General features: G+C 39.5%; 1 protein-coding gene across 1 annotated transcript; it reads left to right on the top strand.

Annotated features, from left to right (window-relative positions):
- The first annotated feature begins 897 nt into the window (after window positions 1–897).
- Window positions 898–12520, top strand: CSTA (cystatin A). The gene is made up of 3 exons (XM_054574969.1): window positions 898–963; window positions 9031–9132; window positions 12392–12520. Exons 1-3 carry the CDS (start codon window positions 898–900, stop codon window positions 12518–12520), a joined length of 297 nt encoding a protein of 98 aa, XP_054430944.1.
- The last annotated feature ends 2941 nt before the right edge of the window (window positions 12521–15461 follow it).

Genomic DNA, 15461 nt, shown 5'->3' with positions numbered 1-15461 from the left:
CAGCAGTTATATAGAGAGACTAGAGATGATAGATCTATTATAGAATAAAACTAAATCAAATGAATTAGATTAATCTATCTGCATATCAACATGGAATAACAAAAACACATTGAGTAGAAAAAATCATAATATAGAATGTATGTTTAACATATGATCTAACTAGATTTTTTAACACAGTTAATTCAAAGTATAAAAATAGGCTAGAGGGATACTAAACTCACAATAGAGTTTCCCTCTGGATGGGGTATATTTTATTTCTTAAAAACAAATACTAAAAAAGATTAAAAGCATGACAAAATATGACAAAATGTTAAGTTTTAATGCTGGGTAATAGGAATATAGGTGTTTATTATTTTATTCTTTGTGTTTTTCTGTATTTTATACAGTTCTAGAAATGTAAATAAATGTAAAATGAAATTATTCAGCCATGTTCTCTAGATAAATCCTTTCACTTTCTTTGTAAAGTCGAGTAAATTCTAAATAATAAGTTTTGACATTATTAATAAATATTCTTTAAAAACATAAAGTTCTGTGTAAAAGATTTTAAAACATTGGGAAACTCTGGCTGTGGCTTCAGATTTCATGCTTCACGTGCAGTAGGATGGAACGATTGTCAGAGAATGCAGGGAAGTGTGGTTCTTGCTACAGCACAACTCCTTGTGCAAACCCACTTGTTCACCCTCAGCCACACAGTCCTCCAAATTCCTGTTCTGTTGAGGAAGCAGGAGGTCTCGTGTCAACACATACTCATTTTTCTTGTGTCCTTTTCTCCTTAAGGAAAATAAAACATTCTGTAGGCGGAGCTCTGAACAACACCCTCTTTAAAGACAGGAGTCACCACGCTTACCTGATACTTCAGTTCCAGTAGCCGGCCCAGCAAAGAAGCAATTAGCCAAAATGATACCTGGAGGTTTAACTGAGGCCAAACCTGCCACTCCAGAAATCCAGGAGATTGCTAATGAGGTGAGTTGATGCACCCTATGGAATGGTTTAATCTGAAATCTTTAGTTCCTAGGTTGGCCCTGTGTTAAAAATGTGGGAGAACATGAAAACCAGAATTCTGGGAAACGTGTAGTTTTGTTCAGGCTTTCTTACAAGGAAAAGAATTTTCAGATGCAACCTCTAATAACCTCAACTGTGAGAGAGAGCTTAAGCAAGTCATATCCCTTCTCTGAGCCCCAGTTTCCCCATTTGTAAAAGAAGAATTTTTATTGGATCATCTCTAAAACTTTTACTATGTATGATTCTAGAACTGTTAACTCCGTTTCTGATGAAACTTTTCTAATCTCACCAAGTGGAGCCAACATGAAATTAAGGTCTGAGGTTGTTAACAATTTGACAAACTATACTTCAAATGCACTGCACAGAATTTTTTTAAGGAGTAGAATTAAAAAGAACAGTATAGAGGCAATCTACTTACAAACTTCCTACAAATTTAACCAAATAGACAATGTTTTGTCATTTAATATTTAGAAGATGATTAAACTAGTAGACAATAGAAGTGGAATAGTCCATGGTGATTCCAAAATTGATTATAGTGAAAACAGAACATTAAATGTTTATTAGCAAGTTGTTTGATTACCTATCACCCATATAATCAAATTTATTATAGTGCATATTTTATGAAAAGAAAAATATATAAATTACCATTTTAGGTTTGTGTCATTTTCTATTTTCTTTTTAAAAAATTTTTATTCATTTTTAGAGATAGGAGACAGGAGGGATAAAGAGAGAGAGAGAAACATCGATACATTGGCTCTTACAAGTGCCTCAACACAGGCATGTGCCCTGAGCGGGAATCAAACCAAGGACATTTCAGTTTGCAGGAAGACATTCAACCAAACGAGTCCCGCTATTCAGACCTCATTTTCTATTTTACTGTAGCATTCCTTCTTGCTTTTTCTCTCTGAAACTTCATTCTATGATACTGTTTGGCAAGCAAGATCAGCTTCTTGTGTAAATGGAAGAGATGGAGTTCTCTATGTAGGGCCCTCACAAGATTTCTGAGAGATCTGATGCCTGGAATGCTACCATTCATTTTTTGGTGATAAATATTCCTCTTCGAATTGTTCTTGTAAAGAATAAATACCTTGGAGCTTTCTTTTTCTCGAAGAAGATAATTAATGTTTTCCTCGAATCCCTGTGTAGGGTCATGGTTCTCAAACTTGAAAGTGCACAGTAATCACCTGGGGGCTTGTTAAAATGCAAATTATGTCTCTGCAGGTGTGGGATGGGCCTATATTCTGCCTTCTAATCAGCTCTCAGGTGAGGCCCTTGCTGCTATCCATGCCTTCACTTGCCCTGTGTCCATGATCACAGGATCAGAGATACATGATATTCTAAGGGACCTATGGGAGATGGGCTTTCTCAAAACTCAGTGCTGCCCCAAAATTCTCAATTTCATCTGCGAAATGAAGATAATACCTCTTGCCCTGCCACTCTCAGAGCTGTTAGAACTAAGTGAGAAAACATGCATAGGTGAGGTGTCACAATTGCTTACTTCAAATTTTTGCCTGAAATCACCTCTGGCCCTGGAAAATCTCCTGGAGAGTCTCCAAGGACTAGAGCTGTAAAGGGGTGGTGGTGGGGGCGGGGGGAGAAAAAGAGATTTAAAATATAGAGGGTGCAGAAAATTTTAATTTTAATGATTTATAAAAGGCTGTCTTGGTTAGCAAGAATTTGTTGTTTTTTGTTGGTTTGTTTTTTTTTTAAATAAGAAGCACTCCAAAGGCCTTGCGTTGTTAATAACATTTGTCTGTGAGCCCCAAGTTTCTTGCTGTGCATCTCAGGTTCTCATCCTGTGAGAAAGGTAGAATGAGACATAGGTGTTTGCACTAGCTCCCTCACCCCAGAACAGCTTTTTGCTGCTGTAAAACCTTTGTCCCCCTTTCAACCTCTCATTTTGACCTTTCTAACCTCTGGGGCAGGGAGAAAGGCATGATGACCATTTTTCACGTGAAGAAACTGAGATTCAAAGATGTTAATAACCACCTAATCAAGAAGCTAGCTTATCTCCAGATTTTTGACCACTTGCTTTTTCTACCATACAGTGGCAGGAATCTGGAGAAGTACATGGGGTGAGGGAAAAACAGTGGTGAGATACGGTGGCAAATTTGCCTTCTCTGTGCAAGCAGCAGGCCTCAGGCTTAAATCAGCATGAGAAACGGATATCAATGAACCCTTTCTTGAATATCTCTTAGGTGTCTAGCACTGTTTTAAATATCATAGAAGTTACATGAGGACAGTAAGACATGGCCCTGCCCTAAGGGAATTTTCCAATCCACTTAGAGAAATTACCCCTTAAAATGCAGGTGTCTTTGGAAGAGCTGAAATTTATCAGCTTTCCCTGATGTTGTCGGAGAGCTTCCTGGTAGAATGCCAACGGAAGGAAGAACCCCAGTTTGGGGGTGGGGGGTGGAGAGGAAAGGAAAGGTCATCCTATAGAGAAGGGAAAGCATCTCAAAAAATGATAGTTGCATATTCAAGGAATTTGACATCAAAATGAAAGACAGATATTGGATGAGGTCAGATAAGATCAAACAAAGGGTTTGGGGTTCAAAAGATGAACATTTCTGAGGATAGAAAAAGAGAGTATCCCCACTCTGAAGATAAGAGACTGAATAATAATTGCAAAATCATGCACTAAAGAATGCTAATGGTACTTGGGACCAGAACTCACATGAAAGAAGTCTCCCCTTCCAGGATTTTCTGGATATCAGCTGAGCGTCTTGGCTCTACTCCTCTTCCTATCTGGGGAGACAAGTTGTCACGCAAAACAAGCCTAGTTGCATCATACAGAAAACATTGATGATGTGCACAGTACTGTGTGAATTACTATAGAGAGAGAAGGAATGTAAAGGATATAAAGATAGTCCCTGCCATTGGAAATTTACAAAGTAAGTTGGAGATAACAGATATAATACACACAAGGAAATAAAGAGCCATACATGCCCCACCCATAAAAGCCAATAGTACAAGGTGGGGCAAATGTAGGTTTACGGTAGTTCCCATGGAAAATACAGTGATTAATACATAAATAATAATAAAAGCATAAACTCTGTGTTTCAGGTACTCACAACTGTAAACCTACTTTTTCTCCACCGTGTATATATGTAGTTAAGGATTAAATGAATGGCTTGACTAGCTACAGCTTCTGGACCATCATTGCTATCCATTAACTTATAAGTAAAAATTTAAAAAAACATTGCATGAAATTTCTGGCAATATTTATGGGCAGGAAAGAAATATTTCAATAATTATTTTTAGAAATAAGAGTTGTTATTACACATGCACAGGTACATACACATAAAACATGCACATATACGAGTCAAACCACATTACTGCATACAATTTCTGGCATACATACAGATTGCGATTTTTGTCTGCCAGGACACCACGCAAACACCCTGTCTGCATCCATTACGGACATTCCTCAGGGCTTAGCATGTCATGGCACTCACCCACGAATTTGCGCTCTGCTCTCTGACTACAGCCTCCTCATCAGTCACCTCTCCCACGGCCCCACCCCCAGAGAACCTGCCATTCAGCCACCCCAGGTTCCTTCAGGCACTCACCCTGCCATCACCACCACACACGTAGGCCCACTAGATCACTCATGCAGCCCGGACCCACGATGGGTGGTTCCGTACTCTCCTCTGCCCCTGGTTTCCATGACCCTGTGAGCTTCTGGCATTCCGGTCCTCCATCAGAGATCACTCCCACTGCCTCCGCTTCTGCTCCACGTTCACAAAAATGTGGTCAAGGAAGATGCAAAACCACAGAAAACTCACCCATTACAAATCTAGGATTCATGCCAGCAAACAACAGCAACAGAACCGTGGGGCTGCCAGAACGTCCTTTTTGTCATAGCCTGTTGGTCCTTTTCTAGTAACCCCACAGAGATGGAGCTGGACCTTATGTCTTCTCAGTTCCTCAATCCCTCCCATCACCATGGTCCCTCCAGCCAGTGTCTCAGTTCCTCTCCTAGAAGATTGTGGTCATCCTGATTTACATAGCCCCTCTGATCTCATTCCACCCTCCTGTCTCACACCTTGTCCTCCTTTCTTAAGTTAGCCCTTCCTCTCTTATGCCAGGTGCCACCACTTCGTGTGTACCAGGTGCCTTGCCCCATGCTTCCCCCTTCCCTCAAAACATAATCCGACAACATATGTCCGTAAGGCACCTCTCACCAGCCCCACTGTGCCTTCATGCTGCTACCCAAGCTCTCCTTCCTTACGCTGTAGAACTTCCCAAAATATGGCCTATGCATATTGCCACCATCACCTTCCCATCCATTCTTTTCTAAATGATACATAGTCTAAATAATTCTGCAGAATGATTAGATACAAGACAAACTCCTGGGTGTTGTGAGCAACGTGGCTGAAATTCTCAGATCCCAGAGAACTAACAATTTGCCAAGATTCATGCTCTGCAGCAGCAAGAAATGCTTGAACAGCTCTGGGGTACATGTATGTCACCAGGTGTTCCTCCTCAGGAGCGTCCTTCCCCTGCTAGGGCCCAAGCAATTCCCCTACACCGTTTCCTCTGGCGCCTCAGCCACCACCATGCATGGCAGGCTGAGGAATTGAACGCCACCTCTGTTTAGCTCAAGGTCTGACTGTTTTCCACCAGGCTCCTGAGCACCACTCCCAGCTGGCCTTCACCCTCTGAACACCCATCCTGGGGGCCATTCAGCACCCAGTTGCTTTCTGAAAACTTACAGTTTCACTGACCAGCTTCTTCCTACTCTGCCCCTTCTCCTGCTCCTCAGCTTAAATCTTATCACCTTGGTTCATAGCTTCCAACATTAGAACAATGCAAATCTGTTTTATGAAAAGGGGGAGCAAGGTTACAGCTAATACATAAGTAGGTTCTCCGTATCCATCAGTGTCATATCTGCAAATTCAACCAACTGTGGATCAAAATATTTTCAGGGAAAATATCCCAGAAAGTTCCAGAAAACAAAACTTGAATTTGCCATGTGCCAAGCCCTATACTGAAAACACACAAATGAAGTATGTTGTAGCCTCTACAGACTACATGCAAATACTGTACTATGCCATTTCATATAAGGGACTTGAGCATCTACAGATTTTGATATCTGCAGCAGGTCCTGCAACCGAAACACCTCCAATCCCCAAGGAAGACTCTACAGTGAACCTGAAACCACGGTGCGCACTCTGGCAGGTGCTGGCGCACTTAATAAACAAACCAAGGACAACTGAAATCAGCTCTCCCAGGGAAGACTCTGGACCTGCAGACTGCATAGATACAATGGAAAGTTACAGCTTTAGATGGGACAGATAGAAATAAATACTTGTGATACATGGTGAAAATATGACCAAAAGACTGGAAACCAGAAAGAGTACAAAAAACGGACACAGGTAACTCAGATACTTAAGTCATCAGGCAAGGAATTCAAAATTTTCAATAACTATAATTAGCAACTTATCAGCCTCACATCCCAGGTTTCTCATTTGTAAGAGATTAAAATAGATAAGTTAGGGGTTCGTGTACTGATTAACCCTTCCCAGCCCTTTCTAACTTGGCGAGTGCCTGGTGTTGCCTACAACACATCAGGGCAGAGGCCGCAGGAGGCCAGGCACCCCTTTCCGTGCTCAGCTTCTCGCCACCCTTACCCACTTTCGCCTTCTCTCTCCTGTACCCACCCTCTTCCCATTTCTGGTTTTTTCTCACTATTTGTCTTCTTCCTTTCTCCATTTGGAGCTTCATTTTTCCACCTCAAGAACACAATCAAATTTTTCCCATCTATTCTGAAGTTTACAGGAAGTTACAGGTGTTAGGTAGTCCATGAAGTGTTTGCCCTTCAAAAGTGGTCTGAGAATGCCTAGTTTGCAAATGTCTTCATCTTTGAAAACATTTGTGCCACCAAATGGAGACACAAATAGAAAAGGATTGAAAACATTTGTCCACTGATGGGAAGGACTGGATGGCCTATAGAGAACCCAAGATGCACTGAAGGCCTGACTGGGGCTGTAGACGCTTCAGTGAAGGGCTGGGAGGCAACTTTCCAGTAAACAAGGTGTATCAAATGCACACATTTACTTTCCTCTTCCCTCTAAATAATAGAAAAGGACCAGGGAAAAGGGGCACAAACACACTGCTATAAAGACAACAGGAGATAGGCAAAGACCACCTTCAAGACAGCAGCAAAACCGTGGAAGATGGAAAACAGATGAACAATGGAAAGTGACCGAGCCATCCAGACGCAGCCTGAGCCACAGAGGGGAATGTCTGAGCCAGCAGCAAGAAGGTTCTCACTGCAGAACTCCAAACTACCTCAAGCACGAGCAACTCCAGAAACTGATGGAGGGGAGACTGAGGCATAGGGCTAAAACTGGAGGATTGAAGAGTCATGCGTCTGAGGAGCAGTTAGACTGCCCCCAGATCCTTCCCCCTCACAGTCCTCCACCCTGTAAAATAGGCCACTACTTGTTCTCCCCTGGAGCAGAGGCTCGAGCTGTACCCTTAGCAGCAATTCAGTGAGTGAGACCATGGCGGACGCTAGCACATGAGGCCCCGCTGAGAGCAGGAGTGAAAGACCTACCCTGAAAAGTTGGATTCAGTCAAAGCTCACATATTGGATTTGAGACTCTCTCGCTCCCTTCTCATCCTTGGTTCAGGAAGGCTGGCATTTAAGCTTATTACTCTGTTTGACAGAATGATGGCCATCTAAACTCCTGGATTTGTAAAAATGTCACCTTATACAGCAAAGGGACTTGCAAATGGGATTAAATTAAGAATCTTGATATATACGGTACGATTTTTGCTATTTTGAGTCAGGAATTATTCAAAAAAATATTTAATTGAGTAATTATTGTTCTCCCCTCAACCCTTTTGTTTATATTAGTCAAAGACATATGTAACTGTTAGAGCTTTGCCAGTCAAAACATTATCGTATAACCCTAGACAGGGGGCTAAGTTGGTTGGAGCGTTATCCCATACACCAAAAGCTTTGTGGGTTCAATTCCCTGTCGGGGCACATACCTAGGTTATGGGATCGATCCCTTGTTAGGGTACGTTTGGGTGACAACCAATAGATGTCTCTCTCTCACATCAATATCTGTCTCTGTCTCATCTCTTTCTCTCCCTGTCTCCCTTTCTTCCTCTTCTCTAAAACCAAAAGACATATCCTCAGGTGAGAATTTTTTTACCAAATTACCATATTGCCACATTACCATATTACCAAATTGAGTTAATGTAAATTGAGCCTAAAGCAACAAAACTGGATCTTTTAATTAGCCTATGTGACCTTATTAAAGTTAAGTCTTTCCCACCCACCTATTCCTTCCTGCAGTCATCACCCCCTTTTCCATGTCCATAAGTTCTCTTTTTTTCTTTTTTGCTCATTCCTTCCACCCCCAAGTCTCCTCCAGACATGTCAGCCTGCTCTCTCTGAGTCTGTCTCTACTTTGCTTGTTAGTTAGGTTTGTTAATTAGATTCTACATATGAGTGAAATCATATGGAAGAGAGTAGAGGTAGAAGAAATGGTGATGGAAAACAAACAAGAAAACAAACAAACAAAACAGTACAGCCATTTTGGAAAACTATAGACATCAAAATACTTTATAAAATGTTACCTAATAAAAGCTGTAGTATTCTAAAACAAATGCGATCAAGTCATATTTAACCCAGACTTATTATTTTATTTATTAAAAATAAATACTTACTAGATTATGCACCAAAGGGAATAAGAGATATGAAAAAAAGATACATGTTTTCCTTTCTTTGAAATATGAAAATACACCCTGGTGGGTGTGGCTCAGTTAATCGAGCACCAGCCTGAAAACTAAAAGGTCCTTGGTTTGATTCCTGGATAGGGCACATGCCTGGATTGTGGTCCATGTCCCCAGTTAGGGACAAGCGAGAGGTAACTGCAAAAGAAAAATGGAAATAGCTCATAAATCTCGTAATCATCAGTTAGGAACATGAGGTCCTACATGTGCAAATCACATAAATTGAATCGAATACACTTTTTATAGTTTATTTCTTCTTTTTCTTTCCTTAAGGTGAAACCACAGCTTGAAGAAAAAACAAATGAGACATATGAAGAATTTGAAGCTGTAGAGTACAAAACTCAAGTGGTTGCTGGAATAAATTACTACATTAAGGTTAGAGTTCAACATCTACTTTGGCACTGAGAGACTGTATTTCTCACTTTATGTGATTCTCTCTGTCACCTCTACCATATAATTTCTTCCTTCACCTTGTCCTAAATCAAGATGCCCACCTAACATACTTCCCAAGTAGTAAACTCTCAAATTTAATAGATGACAGTGTATTTATATCATCTTTCTCCTGTTCATTTAGAAAGCCTTCTTATATTGATTCTTAATATAATTTCCAGAAATTGTATAGAAAAAGATTTCATAAAAGTTCAGATCATGTTTAGTTTGTGGCTATGGCTGCTTCACATGTGAAGTGGGAGCCTGTAGACCTGAGCTGGACCAGAAACTCTCTTGAAGCTTATTTCACCTCACAGCATTATGCTTCTACATGTCTAAATGAGTGGACGTAAGGAATGATTCTACATGTCTAACTTAGTGGATATAAGGAATGACTTGAATCATTGCCTGGGAAAATAATTTAAACTACTTTTGTCTGTTTTGATTTTGATTAATATAATTCAAAAAATTTTTGCAACTCAATTATATATATTCAACTTGCGGTGCTAAAGGTATGTTATAAAGCAATGAAACATTAAAAATATTTTGAAAATTAATTTTATATCTATATCAAAAAATTAAATGATGTATTGCTCCAGTTCAAATTGAACAAAAAAGCTTGTGTAGTTATTGAGAGGGAACTAATTCAACAAGTCAACTGTATATATTTGGGAATCGGTTTTGTCCTTTTATATTAAGATGATAATTCTGATTTAGTAAATATAACAACAGACATTCCTCATTTTTACTAAATGATTTGACTGAGGCACAGTCAGACTTATTTCTCTTTAACAGACAATTAATTACTTAAGATATAAAAATTTTTTTTTAAGTTTTTAGCAAAGAAAATAAAATAAGTGGTGCTAACCAGCTCAGCATGAGAAAATTACAAGGCTGAATTTTGTAAGTGGGTGGACCCAGTACTACCAAGTTGGAGCTCCTGAAACATGCCCGGCCCTGGGCATGCATGTGGATGGCAGCCTGCCTTGTGCTCAGAAAGCAGTCTGCTCTCTTCATAGCTGGAAAAGAACACTTTCCAAATAAAAAATGATTTTGTTCAATAGCAAGCATTCCATCAAAATTGGGATAATTATTTTAATAATTTACAATTAATTTAAGTGTCAACTTTCACATACTGATTAGCTCACACATTCTTTAAAAACTCATCAGAAAACTATCTTCCCTTATGATCACCTGCCCAGTCTTAACCGCAGTGACTTTTCTTCCTTTTCCTTTTCTCCCTTACCCTCTTTCCTTCCCATCTTTGCCTTCCTTCTGGTATCAAATTTCTCCTACTTGATTATAGCCACTGACCCCAGTTCCCTCAGACTTCCTAACAGTCTAGCTGATAATCCCTTTGCTCTGAGCCACTCTAGATTTAAGGTCTTGCTGGTGATGTGGCCCTCTCTGTCTTTCTCAAGTGCCTATCAAGAGGCAGGTGGTAAAAAGGAAGGATTGTAAGCCGTGGTCCTGGGTTTGAACCTTTGTTTGACTTGTTCTACTGGTCAAAACCTGTGTGATCGCAGCTCCTCATCTTCTCTGGGCCATCATTCCTTTATCTGCATGAAGCAGGCAATAACCTGCTTTGCAGTGTATTGTGTGGAATAAAGGAACCAAAAATTTCCTGAGCACTGAGAATGTACCAGGCACTGTTTAAGAGCTAGGTGTATATTATCTCATTTAATCCTCTCAACAAATCTATTGGATAAGTGTGATTATTTTTCTTGTGTTACTGACACCCTGGGAAGGTGAAGTAACAGAGATCAGACAACTATAAAAGCAAAAGCCAGGGAGTCTGATGCTTAACTTTTGGCTCTAATAATATATGCACAAGCTGGTGCCCTGTTCCAAGCACAGAATGAATGCTTTTAAAAGATTACACCATAGAGTGAAAAGAACATAAGCGTTGGAGTCTAGGTACGAATTTTGGCTGTTCCTTATAAGCTGAGAGATGTATGGAAAACTATTGTTCTTAATCTCCCTGAACCTGCTTCAGCATCTATAAAATCATCATTGTCCCACATTTTTTTTCATGCCCATAATAAGAAGTAAATATAATCATGTATATAAAATGCTCATTATAGTGTCTGACACAGAGGAAACAGTTGATGAATGGCATTTGTTAATATTAGGTTAGGAAGGGACATCAGAAGACAGTAAATATTATTCTAAGGCAAAACTTTATTGTCTCAACCAAGATCAAAAGTAGAAATCTTACTTGAGTAAGAACTTGAGTTCTTACTCAAACTACCATTTCAATCCTCATACCAATAATTTCCTAGCAAGATCCTTTTACTTTAGAAGGGAGACCAGATTGCCCACACCCTGGGCCCTGCTCAGTCCTACTGGTGGGCATTTATAAAGTAGGTTATAATATACATACGAAAACCACAAATCTCAAATTTTCTAGGACAGTTCTGCTTTTCTTCTCCCTTCTTAAATCAGGTGGCAAATAAATTGTCCCAATTTGGGAGTCAGTCACCAAAAAAGTGTCACTGGTTTTCTTGTTCTGTGCATCTTTGAAAATGAAATGCAACTCATTTGTGCCCTAATTATATTGAAATATAAAATAAAATACACCTCGGACCTATGTCACTTGCCATACCTTTAACTTGCCCTTTCTCTCATAAAATAAGGTGGTAAGCTTTTGAAATCCAACTGTCTAAGAATACTGGTCTAGCTATGTTGTTCCAGAAAAGCTTATTGTAACGAAGTCTTATTTTTTAGGCATAATTTTTTGGTTTTCTTTATTTTTATTCTTTACATTATTACCGATGTCCCCCTTTTCCCCCTTTTTTCACCTCCCCCAACCCTCACCCCCTCACACACCAAACTGTTTTCTGCGGCTGTGTCATGTATCTACATTCTTTGGCAAAACCCTTCACCTTCTTTCATCCAGTTCATCCAGTCCCTCCTTCCCACCTCTCCTCTGACAGCTGTCAGTCTCTTCTGTGTATTTACACCTGTATTTCTGTTTTGTTTGGCAGTATATTTTATTCATTAGATTCCACGTATAAATGAGATCATATGCCCTTTGTCTATCACTGACTTGCCTATTTCACTTAGCATAATAATCTCTAGGTCCATCCTGCCATCGCAAAGAGTAAGAGTTCCTTCTTTTTTAGGGTTGCATAAAGGTTTATGGATTCTCACTTGTCATAGATCCATGCAAATGACCCTCCTTTTTCTTTCTTTTATCTTTCAGGTGCGCGTAGGTCATAATAGTTATATTCACATAAAAATATTCAAGCCACTTCCTCAACAACAGCAGTCTTTGACTCTTACTGGTTATCAGACTGACAAAAGCAAGGATGATGAACTGACTGGCTTTTAGCAGCATGTTACAACAGTGGCCTGATTCCTTCCACTGGCTACTGATTAATGATTTCCTGCTAACAAATACAACTATCAATAAAGAAACATTTCTTTTTAAATAAATTAATCTCTTCAACTATTTGTCTATTGTATTAAATGGTAATTATCTTTTTTCCCTCAAAATCAATGTTATTGCTTTAGAGCAGAAGTTCCATACAAATTGATGTCAGTTGGAAATCTTGTAAAAATTAGGCATAAGCAATTGTTATTTATCAATTGCATTATAATCAGATCTATAACCATGTCATTTTAAGTTCTTATCATCTAGATACAGTCATTATTTTACTCTGATACATTTGCAAATATCTTTCACCTTAAAAAGCCATGGAAAGAGGCATTCCAAAACTGGGTGGGTGTATTTGTCAGTCCTTTACCAACTTTTGGGTGGCACCCTAGCTATTCTGGTATTGAATATGACTGTCCTTGCTTCACAAATGAAGTCTGTACGGGGCCAGAGGTGTGATTCCAGAAACAATTCAAAGCCCACCAAATCCTTTTACCTTCCCAAAACCTCCCCTATTCATCTCAAAAGGCTTATAGATAATTGGCTTTATGGAACCAAATCCCTCCTGGAGGAGCTTGCTTTTTTTTCCCCTGTACCTTTAAATGCAAATACCTGGTGTTCTTCAAGAACTCTTATCTGGGCCATCTTTTAAAATGCAAGTTTCTTGGATGCAACTCTTATCAAAGGGAGAAAAAACCTTAGCCATCTGAACAAATCAATTTAACGTACTTCAACTATTCCTTTCTAAATTGGTGAGTTTTGCTCTGTAATTCCTGTTTCATAGAAGTATCTTTTTTCTTTTAAATTTATTGACTTTATTGGGGTGACATTGGTTAATAAAATTAAACAGGTTTCAAATATACAATTCTATATCACCTGCATATTTTATTGTGTTTTTCACCCCACGGCAAGTCTCCTTCCATCACCAAGGAAATGCCAAGTTCCATGTGGGTTGTATAGAGAGAAACAGCTTACAAAAGCAGGGCACTTCTGCCAACTGTGAGTAGCCAGAGCTTTGTCAGTCTCTCAAGGGCAGCAACTGAGGATGAGTCAGGAAGCAGGTTGGAATTGATAAACCTGTGGAACAACTGAAGCAAGTTTTGAAATTGCAAACAGAACCTTTATTTGTCCCTGGTTATCATTCCTTATCTATCTGAGTTTAAATATAATCCACACAACCCTAGTCACGACCTTAGATTTTCCATCTAGAATTGATTATTTGTTTCTACCCTGAGATATTCTAAACAGGATTTAAACCACTATGTCTAGACTATTAAAACAGAGCCCCAGGATAAACTTGTACCCTATGTAATGGACAAGATTGGGACTGGAGGAGGGAAGAAAAATAAGAGTAAGAAGAAAAAAGAAATTAAAGCCACAGTGAGGTTATTAGACTAAGTGCTGGCTTCTCTGAAGTAGGATTATTTGACAGAGGCAAGCTTGCCAGTTTGGCTTTTAAGGTCCTTGGAGCCAAAGCAAAGAGAGAAACAAGGTCAGTTATGCAATTTGTCAGTTATACAATCTGTGGAGATAAGCAAAGCTATTTCCTGATGGCAAGACATGATCGATTTGTCTCCCAAGATATCAAAAAGAGCTGTCTTCAACACATCCCTGCAGTAAATGTGAAACAGGAGGGCAACAGAGTCCAGGGCTTGTGCTGCCTGTCACCACTCAGCCAAAAAGCAGAGACAAGGATTGGATTATAATTGTACTTTTATTAGTATCAGAGGCCAGCAGTCTGAGAAGGTAACATGTTAAAACCCTAACATCCACCTTACCTTGAGTTTTCAGAAACAAATTTATGTAAGGGAAGTGTAGGGATTAGGGAGGGGGAAATTCATAGCGGGAGCACAGAAGTGCTCTTTTTCTTGGGGAGCACGGAGCTGAAAGGGAAGTCCGCAGCTCCTTCTCCAGCTGGTTCCTTTGTTCTGGTGTTATCTCTCCATTTCCATTAGAATTCTTCTTCCTCTCTTCCTCAAAGCCTGTTTTTATGGCCAGGGAGATTCCGTATTCTCTGGTTAGGGAGAAGAGGTATAAACCATTTATTCTCAAGTGTCCTTGGTTAGGGAAGATAAGGTCTTGCAATTCACTAGCTGGCTGTAAATTGCTGGAATTGTTTGGCCTTGTTTATCTACTCGTCTCAGCTTCCCCCTGCTGCCCGCCCAGGAATTTTCCTAGCTTTTTGATCTTGCTGGGTGTCTCATTCCCCCCTCAGAGACTTTCATTCCTAAAATCTTTTAGGGGTAATGAAGGAGTTGATTCTCTTATCAATAACTGCTTCCTGCTGATGAGAGACATAGTTCTTCCTTACATAGGGTATGGAAGTCTCTCCCTGCCTGATTTAAGAGAGACAAGGAAACGAGATTTGAAACTAGAATGGAGGAGCTGTTGGCCGATTCTTACAAAATAGGGATAAGTTGGAATCTCCAAAGCATCATCATCATCTTGACATGGAATTGTTGCATCCAATTTAAACATCTAGTTCTGCTAACAAGTTCATTCAGCCAAACCATTGAGTCTCTTTTCAGGAGGTGATGATGCAAATGAGCTTCTAAAGTGAGACTTAATATAGTATAAACAAGCAACCAAGTAAACAAGGTCATAGTATAGACCCTATGAAAACAAAAATAACACAAAGGTTAATGAACACAGTAAATCATAAACCACTTTCTGAGTCTGCAAGAGGGCCATGTGAGACTTCCAAATGCAAGGTTTTTGCTGAAATGAAATTAAACAGTGACAATCTGATATATCCTTTTTTCTGTAGTTTAAATGTCTCTGGTGATATCATCAGGTGCTCAGCTAAATTATGTAGGTTGGCACTGCATTGGTAGTTCTCAATAATTCTAAATTAATGGATGAAAGAAAAATGAAACATTAGTTTGAAAAAAACTTA

This window comes from Pteronotus mesoamericanus, unplaced genomic scaffold (assembly GCF_021234165.1).
Source record: "Pteronotus mesoamericanus isolate MK-2021 breed Mesoamerican mustached bat unplaced genomic scaffold, CSHL_Meso_final contig_27, whole genome shotgun sequence".
In the NCBI taxonomy this organism is placed as follows: domain Eukaryota; kingdom Metazoa; phylum Chordata; class Mammalia; order Chiroptera; family Mormoopidae; genus Pteronotus; species Pteronotus mesoamericanus.
The sequence above is the reverse complement of the archived record's forward strand: the minus strand, read 5'-3'. Positions and strand labels throughout refer to the sequence as shown.

What these genes read in the sequence shown, in the direction of transcription:
- CSTA (XM_054574969.1), top strand. Translation starts at nt 898, where the DNA reads ATGATACCTGGAGGTTTAACTGAGGCCAAACCTGCCACTCCAGAAATC. An exon ending in TCCAGGAGATTGCTAATGAG is followed by an intron (nt 964 to 9,030) that starts GTGAGTTGATGC and finishes TCTTTCCTTAAG; the next exon opens with GTGAAACCACAGCTTGAAGA. An exon ending in GAATAAATTACTACATTAAG is followed by an intron (nt 9,133 to 12,391) that starts GTTAGAGTTCAA and finishes TTTATCTTTCAG; the next exon opens with GTGCGCGTAGGTCATAATAG.